Source organism: Bombina bombina, chromosome 3, assembly GCF_027579735.1.
Source record: "Bombina bombina isolate aBomBom1 chromosome 3, aBomBom1.pri, whole genome shotgun sequence".
Taxonomy (NCBI): Eukaryota; Metazoa; Chordata; class Amphibia; order Anura; family Bombinatoridae; genus Bombina; species Bombina bombina.
In genome coordinates this window covers 1,289,296,546-1,289,313,136 of record NC_069501.1, presented here as the reverse complement: position 1 = coordinate 1,289,313,136, position 16,591 = coordinate 1,289,296,546, and the positions used below count along the sequence as shown (strand labels likewise).

Sequence of the window (16,591 nt, the reverse complement as noted above, 5' to 3'; positions counted from 1 at the left end):
CTACCTATAGAACCAAGCACTCTACTGACCTTACTCGCTGCAGTACTTACTATTCCTGCTGCAGATACCGCTACCTATAGAACCAAGCACTCTACTGGCCTTACTCACTGCAATACTTACTATTCCTGCTGCAGATACAGCTACCTATAGAACCAAGCACTCTACTGACCTTACTCACTGCAATACTTACTATTCCTGCTGCAGATACCGCTACCTATACAATCAAGCACTCTACTGACCTTACTCACTGCAATACTTACTATTCCTGCTGCAGATACCGCTACCTATACAACCAAGCACTCTACTGACCTTACTCACTGCAATACTTACTATTCCTGCTGCAGATACCGCTACCTATACAACCAAGCACTCTACTGACCTTACTCACTGCAATACTTACTATTCCTGCTGCAGATACCGCTACCTATACAACCAAGAACTCTACTGGCCTTACTCACTGCAATACTTTACTATTCCTGCTGCAGATACCGCTACCTATACAACCAAGCACTCTACTGGCCTTACTCACTGCAATACTTACTATTCCTGCTGCAGATACCGCTACCTATACAACCAAGCACTCTACTGGCCTTACTCACTTCAATACTTACTATTCCTGCTGCAGATACCGCTACCTATACAACCAAACACTCTACTGGCCTTACTCACTGCAATACTTACTATTCCTGCTGCAGATACCGCAACCTATAATAAACTTTTGAGTTGTTTTTTTCTAAATACATCATTTTATAAATTTTAGATTTGTCATTTGTCCAATCATCCATTTTGTTAGTATCCCTTCTTACCAAGGGATGTGCATAATGTTTGTGTGATCACAGGCGCCAGCTGTTACCATATGTGTCTCGGCAGTGATATTCACCCTCCTCGGCAGTGATATTCACCCTCCTCTGGGTTAAACATGTACCAGCCTGCTACCTTAATGTACTTGTTTAGGTTGTTTCCTTGTCCTCCCTTACTAAGTGCTGAATATATGTGACAGCTTCTCTCCAGTTGTTCCATTAACCTCTCCCCTTTGCTCCTGCAGGTTCACTATGTCTGAAGGAATCCTAAGTAAAGCCGCAACTATGGAAATCCCAATCAACAGCAACGGGGTGTCCAGGACATTAAATGAGGATGAGAGCTTAGAGCAGGTAACGATCACCCCACGTGAGGCACGTCACTTCTTGTCACCCCTAACGCTCTTACTTCCTAAATCTGTGTCTGTTTCTTGTAACATGTACTAATTCCTATATCCCATAACATGTACTGATTCCTATATCCCGTAACATGTACTGATTCCTATATCCCGTAACATGTACTGATTCCTATATCCCGTAACATGTACTGATTCCTATATCCCGTAACATGTACTGATTCCTATATCCCGTAACATGTACTGATTCCTATATCCCGTAACATGTACTGATTGTTATATCCCGTAACATGTACTGATTCCTATATCCCGTAACATGTACTGATTCCTATATCCCGTAACATGTACTGATTCCTATATCCCGTAACATGTACTGATTCCTATATCCCGTAACATGTACTGATTGTTATATCCCGTAACATGTACTGATTGTTATATCCCGTAACATGTACTGATTCCTATATCCCGTAACATGTACTGATTCCTATAACCCCTAACATGTACTAATTCTTATATCCCGTAACATGTACTGATTCCTATATCCCGTAACATGTACTGATTCCTATATCCCGTAACATGTACTGATTCCTATATCCCGTAACATGTACTGATTCCTATATCCCGTAACATGTACTGATTCCTATATCCCGTAACATGTACTGATTCCTATATCCCGTAACATGTACTGATTCCTATATCCCGTAACATGTACTGATTCCTATATCCCGTAACATGTACTGATTGTTATATCCCGTAACATGTACTGATTGTTATATCCCATAACATGTACTGATTGTTATATCCCATAACATGTACTGATTGTTATATCCCATAACATGTACTGATTCCTATATTCCGTAACATGTACTGATTGTTATATCCCATAACATGTACTGATTGTTATATCCCATAACATGTACTGATTGTTATATCCCATAACATGTACTGATTGTTATATCCCATAACATGTACTGATTGTTATATCCCATAACATGTACTGATTGTTATATCCCATAACATGTACTGATTCCTATATCCCGTAACATGTACTGATTGTTATATCCCATAACATGTACTGATTGTTATATCCCATAACATGTACTGATTGTTATATCCCATAACATGTACTGATTGTTATATCCCATAACATGTACTGATTGTTATATCCCATAACATGTACTGATTGTTATATCCCATAACATGTACTGATTGTTATATCCCATAACATGTACTGATTGTTATATCCCATAACATGTACTGATTCCTATATCCCGTAACATGTACTGATTGTTATATCCCGTAACATGTACTGATTGTTATATCCCATAACATGTACTGATTGTTATATCCCATAACATGTACTGATTGTTATATCCCATAACATGTACTGATTGTTATATCCCATAACATGTACTGATTGTTATATCCCATAACATGTACTGATTGTTATATCCCATAACATGTACTGATTCCTATATCCCGTAACATGTACTGATTGTTATATCCCATAACATGTACTGATTGTTATATCCCATAACATGTACTGATTGTTATATCCCATAACATGTACTGATTGTTATATCCCATAACATGTACTGATTGTTATATCCCATAACATGTACTGATTGTTATATCCCATAACATGTACTGATTGTTATATCCCGTAACATGTACTGATTCCTATATCCCATAACATGTACTTTAAGTTGTGACGACCAGAGTTATCCAACCCTGCGCCAGTCACTTATTTGGCACAGAAAGGGTTATCAGACCACTTCTACTCTCACTAATATGTCACAATCTAGCCACACCAGGCAAGCTTGTGATTTAGTTCAGTGGGTGCAAGGGTTAACAACACTATCCAGTCTGTACTAGACGTAAAATAAATGCCCAAAATTCCACTTTAATGCCATCCACACTAAACTAACTATAATATCTAGCTGCCACCACTTAAGATTATATGATATGGGAAATCTTAAGGAAACCCCAGATTTACGCATTAACTCTTAGAATACAATTTAGCAGAAAATAACCTAAAATATACAGTTCTAACATTCCAGTCTTTTTAATAACGTGGTTCAATTATTAGACAAAGTCCAAAGCTTAATAAATGAATTATTTATTATGCCAAAAATATTATGCACAATGCATTATTAATAAAAAGTTGTTACAAATAAAATTACAAATGAAAACAAGGTTGAATCCAGCACAGCAATCCAACTGGTCAGAAACCTCCTAGAGTTACCACCAAACTCCCAGTTAAACACACTGAAAAAACAAAAGGAGGAGGGTATACAAACATGCCAAAATGTCTTTAATATGATATATTAAATCATAAAAAGGTCAGGAAAAACCATGACGTTTTGGGGCTCATGCCCCTTAATCATGTGTTAAACCAGTGTTTCTCAACAGCCGGGCCGCGGCCCACTACCGGGCCGAGAAGGCCCTGCTGGTGGGCCGCGACCCGACATAGCCTCCAGACACGCGCTCTGACAAGCCCGTCTTTACACATGTCCGAAATTTCAGACGGGCCTGTTAGAGTGCCACTGTGCATGTTTGGATGCGCCACTGCGCATGTCTGTATGCGCAGTGTGAGCAGGTAGCGGCACACTGTGAGTAGCGGCGTGCAGAGCATAAAGCATCGGCTCACAGGTAAGGAAGTCCACTGTCAAATGACAAATAATTACGGCCACTGACACTAACGTGTATATTTAGGGTGACCACTGGACACCAATATGTATGTGTACACTATATATATATATATATATATATATATATATATATTTATCCCACTGACACCAATGAATTAGCATATAGTTAACCAATATATATATATATTATAATTCAGTGGTGTCAATATGCAATATATATAGTTTACAGTGGGTTCATTTTATGATAATTCATTGGTGTCAGTGGGATATTTATATAGATCCCACTGACACCCATTAATTATTACATAATTAAACATCTGTAAACCATACATATACTGTGTGTGTGTGTGTGTATGTGTGTATAGAGAGAGAGCTGTAGAGATATATATATATATATATATATATACACAGAGAGAGAGAGATATTATATATATATATATATATATATATATATATATATATATATATATCCACTCCCGATACTTACCGGGCCCTGGACAGGTCCGGTTAAAACTTACCGGGCCTTGAGGTCACTTAGGTTGAGAACCACTGTGTTAAACAATTGTACAGATTCACCTGTTTAAATAGCATTCTAGGGTTTAATCCTTACAATCTATAACAAGAACTTAGCTTGTAACAAATGGCACCATCTACTGTTATACCATAGGAACAATCTGACAAAAATACATATAACAAACAGCTATGTAGCCTCCAGAGCCAATCCATATTTAATATGAAACAAAAATACTGTATATACATATATACAGTATCCCCAACATCAATTGGAAACCAATGTTGCAAATTGAAAATAAAAAAATCAAAATCAATATGTATAATGTTATTAATAATAGATACTCTATAAAATCTATAAGCTCACTATCAATTCTGTACTTTAATACAATGAATCAATACAACGCTGGCAAATATTATAAAAAGATACACATAATGTCTACCTAATAGAAAACTGACCAATTTATATCCCTATTTAACCCCTTCGGTTCCAGGGTATCAAGATGAAAAATCCAAAAAGTCTCATGTTGTTTGAGCAATAAATCTCTATTACCACCTCTTCTAGGTACTTTGATCTGCTCAATAACCTGGAACCGAAGTTGGCTGATATGATGACCTGCTGCTAGAAAATGATGTGCCACAGGAGCTGTCATTACTTTACATCTGATATTGCTTTTGTGTTCAGTAATGTGGTCACTGACCCTCCTGGAGGTCTCTCCAATATAGGCCCACCCATATGGGCACTTAATCATGTATATCACATAACTGGTATTGCATGTGTAGTGTTCCTTATAATAACATTTATGACCAGTATGAGGATGTAGAAAATATGGACTTTTAATTATTGAATTACAATTACTGCATCCAAGGCAGGGAAAACAGCCAAAATTTTTCTTGGTAATGTTGGGATAGTGTCCTCCCAGAGCCAATGTCAGCCCAAATTAGGACATCTCTCAAGCTTCTGCTTCGCTTGTAAGCTGGCATTGGCAATTGGCTGAACTCATCCACTCCCAAATTACATTTACCAAAGATATCCCAGTGTTTGCGAATAATACTAGCTACCTGCTGACTTTGTCTAGAATATTCAGACACAAATATGATTCTCTTATCATCCTTCTTACTATTCTTCTTAGATAGCTGAGGCTTAAGAAGGGAATCCCTATCCATCAGGGCTACAGTTTTAATGGTGTTAGAAATTAAGTCCCTAGGGTAACCCCTTTCCAGGAATTTTTGCCCCATTTCAGAGAGTCTAACAGGAACTTTCGACTCCTCCGTCACAATGCGTTTAACTCGTAGCATTTGACTCTTGGGTAATGACTTTATCAAAGTAGGATGATGGGCACTATTGTAAACCAATAGATTATTTCTATCCGTGTCTTTCCTGAATTTATCAGTTTTAAAGCCAAATCCATCCTTTGAGACAGTCACATCCAAAAAATCAATATACACCTCGCTGTATAATAACTTAAACTTGATATTACATGTTGAATTATTCAGCTCTGCCACAAACAGCTCAAGGTCTCCAACGTCGCCCAGCCATATCCCAAAAATATCGCCAATATAGCGCCACCAGGTGGCGCCATACTGACAAAACAAGGAATTCTCAAACACAAATTTCTCTTCAAACAAATTCATAAAAATATTGGCATAATTCAGGGCGACGTTGGTGCCCATGGCTGTGCCTTGTAACTGCAAATAAAAACAATCCTCAAACAAAAAGTAATTATTGTATAATATTATCTCCAATAGTTGCATGATGAGCCAAACCTGTGCCTTTGAATAAATACCAGCAGTCAATAGTGCATGTTGTACGGCCCCTAAGCCACTTGCATGACGTATATAGGCTAGCAACATCCAGACTAAACAGAATAAACTGATCAGTCTGGAGTTGCAAATCCTTAAGATTTAATTAAAAATCATTAGAGTCCCTCACAAATGTACTTGACTGCTCCACCAGGGGTCTCAATATCTTATCCAGAAATATCGAGACTTCGGAAAAAAATAGAGTCAGTGCCAGCCACAATTGGGCGCCCTGGTGGAGCAGTCAAGGACTTGTGGATCTTAGGTAAGATGTACAAAACAGGTGTGATTGGATCTTTAACTGTCAAAAATGTAGCCGTTTTATCATCCACAATACCATTATTCAATGCAAACTTAATGGTCGTCTGTATCTCCTTATTAATTTTGATATCTGCTTGCTTCAAAATAAATCTCTCATCAGATTTTATGGTCTTAAGGGCTAACTGATCAGCTGATGTAAAGTTGGCTAATCTTGGCTGTTTAGATTTCTGATGTTGTAATTTATCGAAGTCAGATATAACAAGTTGTTCAAATGTTTCTATGCTATGATGAGTGTTGACAGGATAAAAAGAACAAATAAACCCAAATGTTTGATGCTTAATGGTTTATTGTAATTATCACCTATTACCTTACCACTCATATTGCCACATACATTTGTAGAGTTCTTTAGACTAGAGTCCTTAAGACCTTAAAATCTAATGAGAGATTCATTTTGAAGCATGCAGATAAGGGCAGAGCTACAGTTATTCTCAATAAGGCAGATTATAGAACTGAGATTAGGCAACAGTTAAAGTGATGGTAAACTCTCCCCTTTTTAAAATCAGATCTGGAATGTAAGCAGATGGAGTTTAATTCATTAGCTGTAATGAAGATGCAGTATAACATGCTTTTTAATATAGATATGAAATTCAAATACTGCATGCTCCTCCGCCCACTTCAAAAGTAACATTTTCTGTGAGCTAACAGATTGAATTGTTGTCCAATCAGCGCTCTCCCCATATGGCACTTTTGTTGTAGCTAGAGCATTGATTGGAGAGTAATTCAATCATTTAGCTGACAGGAAAATTGAAGTGGGTGGTGTAACGTGGGGTATTTGAATTTCATATCTATATTAATCACTAAGTTATAGCGCATCTTCATTACAGCTAATGAATAAAACTCCATCTAAAATAGCGCTTACATTCCAGATCTGATTTTAAAAAGGGGAGAGTTTACCATCACTTTAAATACTGGTAATGTATATAGGGAGATTCAAGGTAATCCTGTAATCAAAATTAATAAGGAGATACAGACGACCATTAAGTTTGCATTGAATAATGGTATTGTGGATGATAAAACGGCCACATTTTTGACAGTTAAAGATCCAATCACACCTGTTTTGTACATCTTACCTAAGATCCACAAGTCCTTGACTGCTCCACCAGGACGCCCAATTGTAGCTGACACTGACTCTATTTTTTCCAAAGTGGCTTAGGGGCCATACAACATGCACTATTGACTGCTGGTATTTATTCAAAGGCACAGGTTTGGCTCATCATGCAACTATTGGAGATAATATTATACAATAATTACTTTTTGTTTGAGGATTGTTTTTATTTGCAGTTACAGGGCACAGCCATGGGCTCCAACGTCGCCCCGAATTATGCCAATATTTTTATGAATTTGTTTGAAGAGAAATTTGTGTTTGAGAATTCCTTGTTTTGTCAGTATGGCGCCACCTGGTGGCGCTATATTGGCGATATTTTTGGGATATGGCTGGGCGACGTTGGAGACCTTGAGCTGTTTGTGGCAGAGCTGAATAATTCAACATGTAATATCAAGTTTAAGTTATTATACAGCGAGGTGTATATTGATTTTTTGGATGTGACTGTCTCAAAGGATGGATTTGGCTTTAAAACTGATATATTCAGGAAAGACACGGATAGAAATAATCTATTGGTTTACAATAGTGCCCATCATCCTACTCTGATAAAGTCATTACCCAAGAGTCAAATGCTACGAGTTAAACGCATTGTGACGGAGGTGTCGAAAGTTCCTGTTAGACTCTCTGACATGGGGCAAAAATTCCTGGAAAGGGGTTACCCTAGGGACTTAATTTCTAACACCATTAAAACTGTAGCCCTGATGGATAGGGATTCCCTTCTTAAGCCTCAGCTATCTAAGAAGAATAGTAAGAAGGATGATAAGAAAATCATATTTGTGTCTGAATATTCTAGACAAAGTCAGCAGGTAGCTAGTATTATTCGCAAACACTGGGATATCTTTGGTAAATGTAATTTGGGAGTGGATGAGTTCAGACAATTGCCAATGCCAGCTTACAAGCGAAGCAGAAGCTTGTGAGATGTCCAAATTTGGGCTGACATTGGCTCTGGGAGGACACTATCCCAACATTACCAAGAAAAATTTGGGCTGTTTTCCCTGCCTTGGATGCAGTAATTGTAATTCAATAATTAAAAGTCCATATTTTCTACATCCTCATGCTGGTCATAAATGTTTATTATAAGGAACACTACACATGCAATACCAGTTATGTGATATACATGATTAAGTGCCCATGTGGGTGGGCCTATATTGGAGAGTCCTCCAGGAGGGTCAGTGACCGCATTACTGAACACAAAAGCAATATCAGATGTAAAGTAATGACAGCTCCTGTGGCACATCATTTTCTAGCAGCAGGTCATCATATCAGCCAACTTTGGTTCCAGGTTATTGAGCAGATCAAAGTACCTAGAAGAGGTGGTAATAGAGATTTATTGCTCAAACAACATAAGACTTTTTGGATTTTTCATCTTGATACCCTGGAAACGAAGGGGTTAAATAGGGATATAAATTGGTCAGTTTTCTATTAGGTAGACATTATGTGTATCTTTTTAGAATATTTGCCTGCGTTGTATTGATTCCTTGTATTCAAGTACAGAATTTATAGTGAGCTTATAGATTTTATAGAGTGTATCTATTATTAGTAACATTTATTATACATATTGACTTTGATTTTTTCTTTTCAATTTGCAACGTTGGTTTCCAATTGATGTTGGGGATACTGTATATATGTATATACACTATTTTTGTTTCATATTAAATATGGATTGGCTCTGGAGGCTACATAGCTGTTTGTTATATGTATTTTTGTCAGATTGTTCCTATGGTATAACAGTAGATGGTGCCATTTGTTACAAGCTAAGTTCTTGTTATAGATTGTAAGGATTAAACCCCAGGATGCTATTTAAACAGGTGAATCTGTACAATTGTTTAACACATGATTAAGGGCCATGAGCCCCGAAACGTTGTGGTTTTTCCTGACCTTGTTATGATTTAATATATCATATTAAAGACATTTTGGCATATTTGGATACCCTCTTCTTTTTGTTTTTTTAGTACAAATAAAATTACACACAGCAAACAGGTTAAAATAAAATGAAGAAAATAACAGACCTAATACTTTCCTAGCTTATAAGTCTGCCCCAGGGAGATGGGCAAGAGAAGATGGTCACTCACGCTGTAGCAGCCTCCCATGTAGAATGAACAATTTTACTGTTAAAACACAAGATTCTTTACATATTTTCCAGAGATCAAGTTGCCTGACCACACCCCCCTGGGCAGGGGCTAAAACCCCCCTAGTTTTTATAACCTTCAATAAACTAAGTCTTTGCCTTAAATTATAGAACCCATAATAATTTCTGCTAGGTAAATCTGTTTTCATATAAGCAGGCAGGCAGTCATAGTTTCATTGGGAGAATCAATTTGATATCAAATAGGACATGGTTAACATATTTCCCTTCATTTAATGTTATAACAGTTTTAAACACAGATATACATTATACCAATGTCCTTTTATTGACCTTATCAGTTTCTGTGACTGAGGCACTGTTTTGCATCATGCCCTCTGCTGACAGTTTGAGCCATAAAGGTCTATTCTGTGTACTACAAAGTATTTATGAGGCTCCTGGCACTTCAAAGAAAACACAAACAAACCCAGGACACAGTTCTTTTTTAAAAAAAAACAAATGTTTGTTAGCTCACAGGCTAAACAGAATTAACCCCTTATCAGCTAAATCCTGAGGTATTTGTGACAATTCCTATGTCCCGTAACATGTACTAATTCTTATATACTGTAACATGAACTGATTCCTATATCCCATAACGTACTGATTCCTATATCCCATAACATGTACTAATTCTTATATCCCGTAACATATACTGATTCCTATATCCCATAACATGTACTGATTCCTATATCCAGTAACATGTACTGATTCCTATATCCCATAACATGTACTAATTCCTATATCCCGTAACATGTACTGATTCCTATATCCCGTAACATGTACTAATTCTTATATCCTGTAACATGTACTGATTCCTATATCCTGTAACATGTACTAATTCTTATATCCCATAACGTACTGATTCCTATATCCTGTAACATGTACTAATTCTTATATCCCATAACGTACTGATTCCTATATCCCATAACATGTACTGATTCCTATATCCCGTAACATATACTGATTCCTATATCCCATAACATGTACTGATTCCTATATCCCGTAACATATACTGATTCCTATATCCCGTAACATGTACTTATTCCTATATCCCGTAACATGTACTGATTCCTATATCCCATAACATGTACTGATTCCTATATCCCATAACATGTACTAATTCCTATATCCCGTAACATGTACTAATTCCTATATCCCGTAACATGTACTGATTCCTATATCCCGTAACATGTACTGATTCTTATATCCCGTAACATGTACTGATTCTTATATCCCTTAACATGTACTGATTCCTATATCCCATAACATGTACTGATTCCTATATCCCGTAACATGTACTGATTCCTATATCCCATAACATGTACTGCTTTCTATATCCCGTAACATGTACTGACTCCTATATCCCATAACTTGTACTGCTTTCTATATCCTGTAAGTCTTTGCCCCCCCTGCTGCCTTATAGATCTGTGTCCCCCTCCTGCCTCATAGCTCTGTGTCCCCCTCCTACCCTATAGCTCTACTGACATGTAGCGTGTGTATAACATACTTATGTGCTACATAGTGAGCAGGTTATATGGTACTGACATGTAGTGTGTGTTTAACATACTTATGTGCTACATAGTGAGCAGGTTATATGGTACTGACATGTAGTGTGTGTGTAACATACTTATGTGCTACATAGTGAGCAGGTTATATGGTACTGACATGTAGCGTGTGTGTAACATACTGATGTGCTACATAGTGAGCAGGTTATATGGTACTGACATGTAGCGTGTGTGTAACATACTTATGTGCTAGATAGTGAGCAGGCTACATGGTACTGACATGTAGCATGTGTGTAACATACTGATGTGCTAGATAGTGAGCGGGTTATATGGTAGTGACATGTATTGTGGGTGTAACATACTTATGTGCTACATAATGAGCAGGTTATATGGTACTGACATGTAACGTGTGTGTGTAACATACTTATGTGCTACATAGTGAGCAGGTTATATGGTACTGACATGTAGCGTGTGTGTAACATACTTATGTGCTACATAATGAGCAGGTTATATGGTACTGACATGTAACGTGTGTGTGTGTGTAACATACTTATGTGCTACATAGTGAGCAGGTTATATGGTACTGACATGTAGCGTGTGTGTAACATACTTATGTGCTACATAGTGAGTTGTTCCTCTCTAGCTAGTCTGTGCACAATGTGAGTTGTTCCTCTCTAGCGAGTCTGTGCACAATGTGAGTTGTTCCTCTCTAGCGAGTCTGTGCACAATGTGAGTTGTTTCTCTCTAGCGAGTCTGTGCACAATGTGAGTTGTTCCTCTCTAGCGAGGATGTGCACAATGTGAGTTGTTCCTCTCTAGCGAGTCTGTGCACATCCTCGCTAGAGAGGAACAACTCACATTGTGCACATCCTCGCTAGAGAGGAACAACTCACATTGTGCACAGACTCGCTAGAGAGGAACAACTCACATTGTGCACATCCTCGCTAGAGAGGAACAACTCACATTGTGCACAGACTCGCTAAAGAGGAACAACTCACATTGTGCACAATGTGAGTTGTTCCTCTCTAGCGAGGATGTGCACAATGTGAGTTGTTCCTCTCTAGTGAGTCTGTGCACAATGTGAGTTGTTCCTCTCTTGCGAGTCTGTGCACAATGTGAGTTGTTCCTCTCTAGCGAGTCTTTGCACAATGTGAGTAGTTCCTCTCTAGCAAGTCTGTGCACAATGTGAGTTGTTCCTCTCTAGTGAGTCTGTGCACAATGTGAGTTGTTCCTCTCTAGCTAGTCTATGCACAATGTGAGTTTTCTTCTACAAGATACGAAGAGTCCACAGATTCATCCTTACTTGTGGGATATTATCCTCCTGCTAACAGGAAGTGGCAAAGAGCACCACAGCAGAGCTGTCTATATAGCTCCTCCCTTGACTCCACCCCCAGTCATTCTCTTTGCCTATGCTAGTAATATTTAGGGTAAAGTGATAGTGGTGATAAAATGATAGTTTTAATTCCTTCAATCAAGATGTTTTTTATTTTAAATGGTACCGGTGAGTACTATTTTTCTCAGGGAGGATATGGCAGAAGATTTCCCCCTGAAAATTGATGATTTTAGCAGCAGTTACTAAGATCAATTATAGTTCCCACAGATATGAAGGTAATATGAGAAAATTCTTCAGTGTGGAGGACAGTCTCATGCAACAAGCAGCATTTGAGGTATGTTAACTGGCTGATTTGGTTCCTTATAATGGGAACAGGGTAAGCAGTAGTCCTGTAATCAATAAGGGTGTTACTGTTTCTCCTGGGTGTTTTTTCTGACATATGCAGCTCAAGTAGATACACAGCATGGAATACAGACACTGGGGCATTTTTACTATTTATCATAGAGGATAAGTCATTTTTTATTGCTAAGAAAAGAAGGGCTTATATCGTTTGGTGTATTTATTTCTCTTGTAAGGTGTATCCAGTCCACGGGTTCATCCTTTACTTGTGGGATATTCTCCTTCCCTACAGGAAGTGGCAAAGAGAGCACACAGCAGAGCTATCCATATAGCTCCCCCTCTAGCTCCACCCTCCAGTCATTCTCTTTGCCGTCTCTAAGCAATCGGAAGTGTAAAGTGAATGTGGTGTTAGAATTGTAGTTTTTATTTTCTACAAGCAAAAGTTTGTTATTTTAAATGGTACAGGTGTGTACTATTTACTCTCTAGCAGAAAGGTGATGAAGATTTCTGCAGGGAGGAAGATGATTTTATCATGTTGTAACTAAAATCCACTGCTGTTCCCACAAAGGACTAAGGAATACAAGAAAACTTCAGTTGTGGGGAACGGTTTGCAGGTTAGGCTGCAATAAGGTATGTTCAGTCATTTATTTCTAGACAAGACTGTGATAATGCTGGAAAAGACTGATAAGATCCCCATGAGGGAAGGGTAAGCTGTATTCAGAGACTATATATGGAATTGCTAGCTTACATGACAGGGCTAATTTATGCTGGTTGACACTACTTGATGGCAAACGGTTTTTATTGAAAAATATCGTTTTTTGAGACACTTTGAAGGTTCATTTGGGCTTCTTTCAGGGGTTGTTACCCACATGGCTATTATTAAAACACTTAGGAGTGTTTCTTTAGGCCTCACAGCACCGGAGTAAGGTGGGAGGGGCCTAATTTCGCGCCTCAGATGCGCAGTTTATATTGACTAGAACTTCAGGCTGTTTCACATGGAGGGTCCTGCTACAGTTTGAGGGCCCATAAGAAGCTTTTTCCCCACAAATCTGACTCCTAAGGGCAGGTAGGGCCACAGCAGAGCTGTGGCAAGGTGCTGAAGTTGTTTTAACCGGTCTGTAGGCTTACTATCGATCCGGTTTGGGCATTAAGGGGTTAATCGTTTTTATTGCTAGTGGTGCAATCTTACTAATGCTTTAGGTACATACTGTAAAAATTTTGAAAAGTTTGCTGCATTTTTCACTGTTTTGGAAAATTGTGTGCCTTTTTTATCTCTTAAAGGCACAGTAAAGTTTTTTGCAAAGTGAACAGATTTGTAAGGCAGCGACTTGGTCTTCGCTGCATACTTTTTCTAAATTTTACAAATTCGATACTTTTGCTTCTTCGGAGGCTATTTTTGGGAGAAAGGTTTTGCAAGCAGTGGTGCCTTCCGTTTAAGGTACCTGTCTTGTTCCCTCCCTTCATCCGTGTCCTAAAGCTTTGGTATTGGTATCCCACAAGTAAAGGATGAACCCGTGGACTGGATACACCTTACAAGAGAAAACAGAATTTATGCTTACCTGATAAATTACTTTCTCTTGTGGTGTATCCAGTCCACGGCCCGCCCTGGCTATTAAGTCAGGTAGCTTTTTTGTTTAAACTACAGTCACCACTGCACCCTATGGTTTCTCCTTTTTCTTCCTAACCTTCAGTCGAATGACTGGGGGGTGGAGCTAGAGGGGGAGCTATATGGACAGCTCTGCTGTGTGCTCTCTTTGCCACTTCCTGTAGGGAAGGAGAATATCCCACAAGTAAAGGATGAACCCGTGGACTGGATACACCACAAGAGAAAGTAATTTATCAGGTAAGCATAAATTCTGTTTTCTTGGGGACCACATGGCTGTTTATAACCGCTTCCCATGCGGTAGTTTAAATTATTAGTGCACTGTCCATTGTGGGCGGGGCCTATTTTCGCGCCTCAGACGCGCAGTTTACTCTGAAGGAGACAGCAGACATTAGCTCCGTTTGGGCCCTATCTGTGTTTTACACTATCTGGATTGGTGTCGATTTGACAGTTCTCTGGGGGCAGGTAGGCGCCACAGTAGAGCTGTGGCGAGGTGCAGGGGTCGTTATTTAGCAAATTGAGTTTTTTTGATTTAATGTTCCTGTAGAGGGTAATTTCTGCTCTAACATGTGGGATGCAATAATTTTTGGCAACTCTGTATAGACATACATAGTTTTTGAGCATTTATAAGCGTTTTTAAATGTGTGTAGAAAAAGATTGTGCGATTTTATTTCTTAAAGGCGCAGTACCCGTTTTTTACAAAATATTTTTTTTTCCAAAAAATAAAGTGTTTACCAACTGTTGTGGTTATTACTACTTTGTTTAACATGTCTGACATTGAGGAAACTCATTGCTCTATGTGTTTAGAAGCCATTGTGGAACCCCCACTTACATTGTGTACCTCTTGTACTGATAGAGCCTTACACTGTAAAGAACATATTTTAGGTAAAGAAAGTGTGCCTAAGGATGATTCTCAGTCTGAAGAGAATCGGGATATGCCATCCAATTCTCCCTAAGTGTCACAACCTTTAACACCCACACAAGCGACACCTAGTACTTCTAGTGCGTCTAATTCTTTTACTCTGCAAGATATGGCTGCAGTTATGTCAACTACCCTTACAGAAGTATTATCTAAACTGCCAGTTTTGCAAGGTAAACGCAGTAGGCCAGGTATTAATGTAAATACTGAACCCTCTGATTCGTTATTAGCCATTTCCGATGTACCCTCACAGTGCTCTGAATTGGGGGTCAGTGAATTATTGTCTGAGGGAGAACTTTCAGAATCGGGGAATGTGTTACCTCAGACAGATTCGGACTTAGCGTCCTTTAAATTTAAACTTGAACACCTTCGCCTGTTGCTCAGGGAGTTCCTAGCGACTCTGGATGATTGTGAACCTATTACAATTCCTCCAGAAAAATTGTGTAACATGGATAAATATCTAGAAGTACCTACGTACACTGATGTTTTTCCGGTTCCCAAAAGAATTTCGGAAATTGTTAAAAAGGAATGGGATAGACCAGGGATACGGTTCTCTCCCCCTCCTAATTTTAAGAAAATGTTTCCTATATCAGACACCATCAGGGACTCTTGGCAAATGGTCCCTAAGGTGGAGGGAGCAATATCTACTCTAGCTAAGCGTACAACTATACCTATTGAGGACAGTTGTTCTTTCAAAGACCCTATGGATAAAAAGTTAGAGGGTCTTCTAAAATTATTTATTCACCAGGGTTTCTTGTTACAGCCTACTGCCTGCATTGTTCCAGTAACTACAGCGGCGGCTTTCTGGTTTGACGCCCTTGAGGATTCTCTGAAGGTAGAGACGCCCTTAGAGGATATTTTGTACAGAATTAGAGCTCTCAAGCTGGCTAATTCCTTTATCACAGATGCTGCTTTTCAGATTGCTAAATTTGCGGAGAAAAATGCAGGCTTTGCCATTTTGGCGCACATAGTGCTATGGTTAAAATCATGGTCTGCTGATGTATCATCAAAATCTAAACTTTTAGCTATTCCATTCAAGGGTAAGACCCTATTCGGCCCTGAGTTGAAGGAAATCATTTCCGACATTACTGGAGGTAAAGGTCACGCCCTACCTCAAGACAAACCTCTTAAGATGAGGGGTAGAAATAATAATTTTTGTTCCTTTCTAAATTTCAAAGGAGTACCCTCTGCTTCCCCTTTCTCCACCAAACAGGAAGGGAATTTTGCTCAATCC

General features: G+C 38.6%; 1 protein-coding gene across 1 annotated transcript in view; it reads left to right on the top strand.

The window, feature by feature from the left end:
* The first annotated feature begins 1,020 nt into the window (after positions 1-1,020).
* ARFIP2 (ADP ribosylation factor interacting protein 2) overlaps positions 1,021-16,591 on the top strand; it is a 460,071-nt gene continuing 444,500 nt past the window's right edge. Inside the window, exon 1 of the mRNA XM_053705691.1 lies at positions 1,021-1,151. Within this exon, the coding sequence (XP_053561666.1) occupies positions 1,053-1,151 (99 nt within the window). The 5' untranslated portion in view covers positions 1,021-1,052. The remainder of the gene's footprint in view (positions 1,152-16,591) is intronic.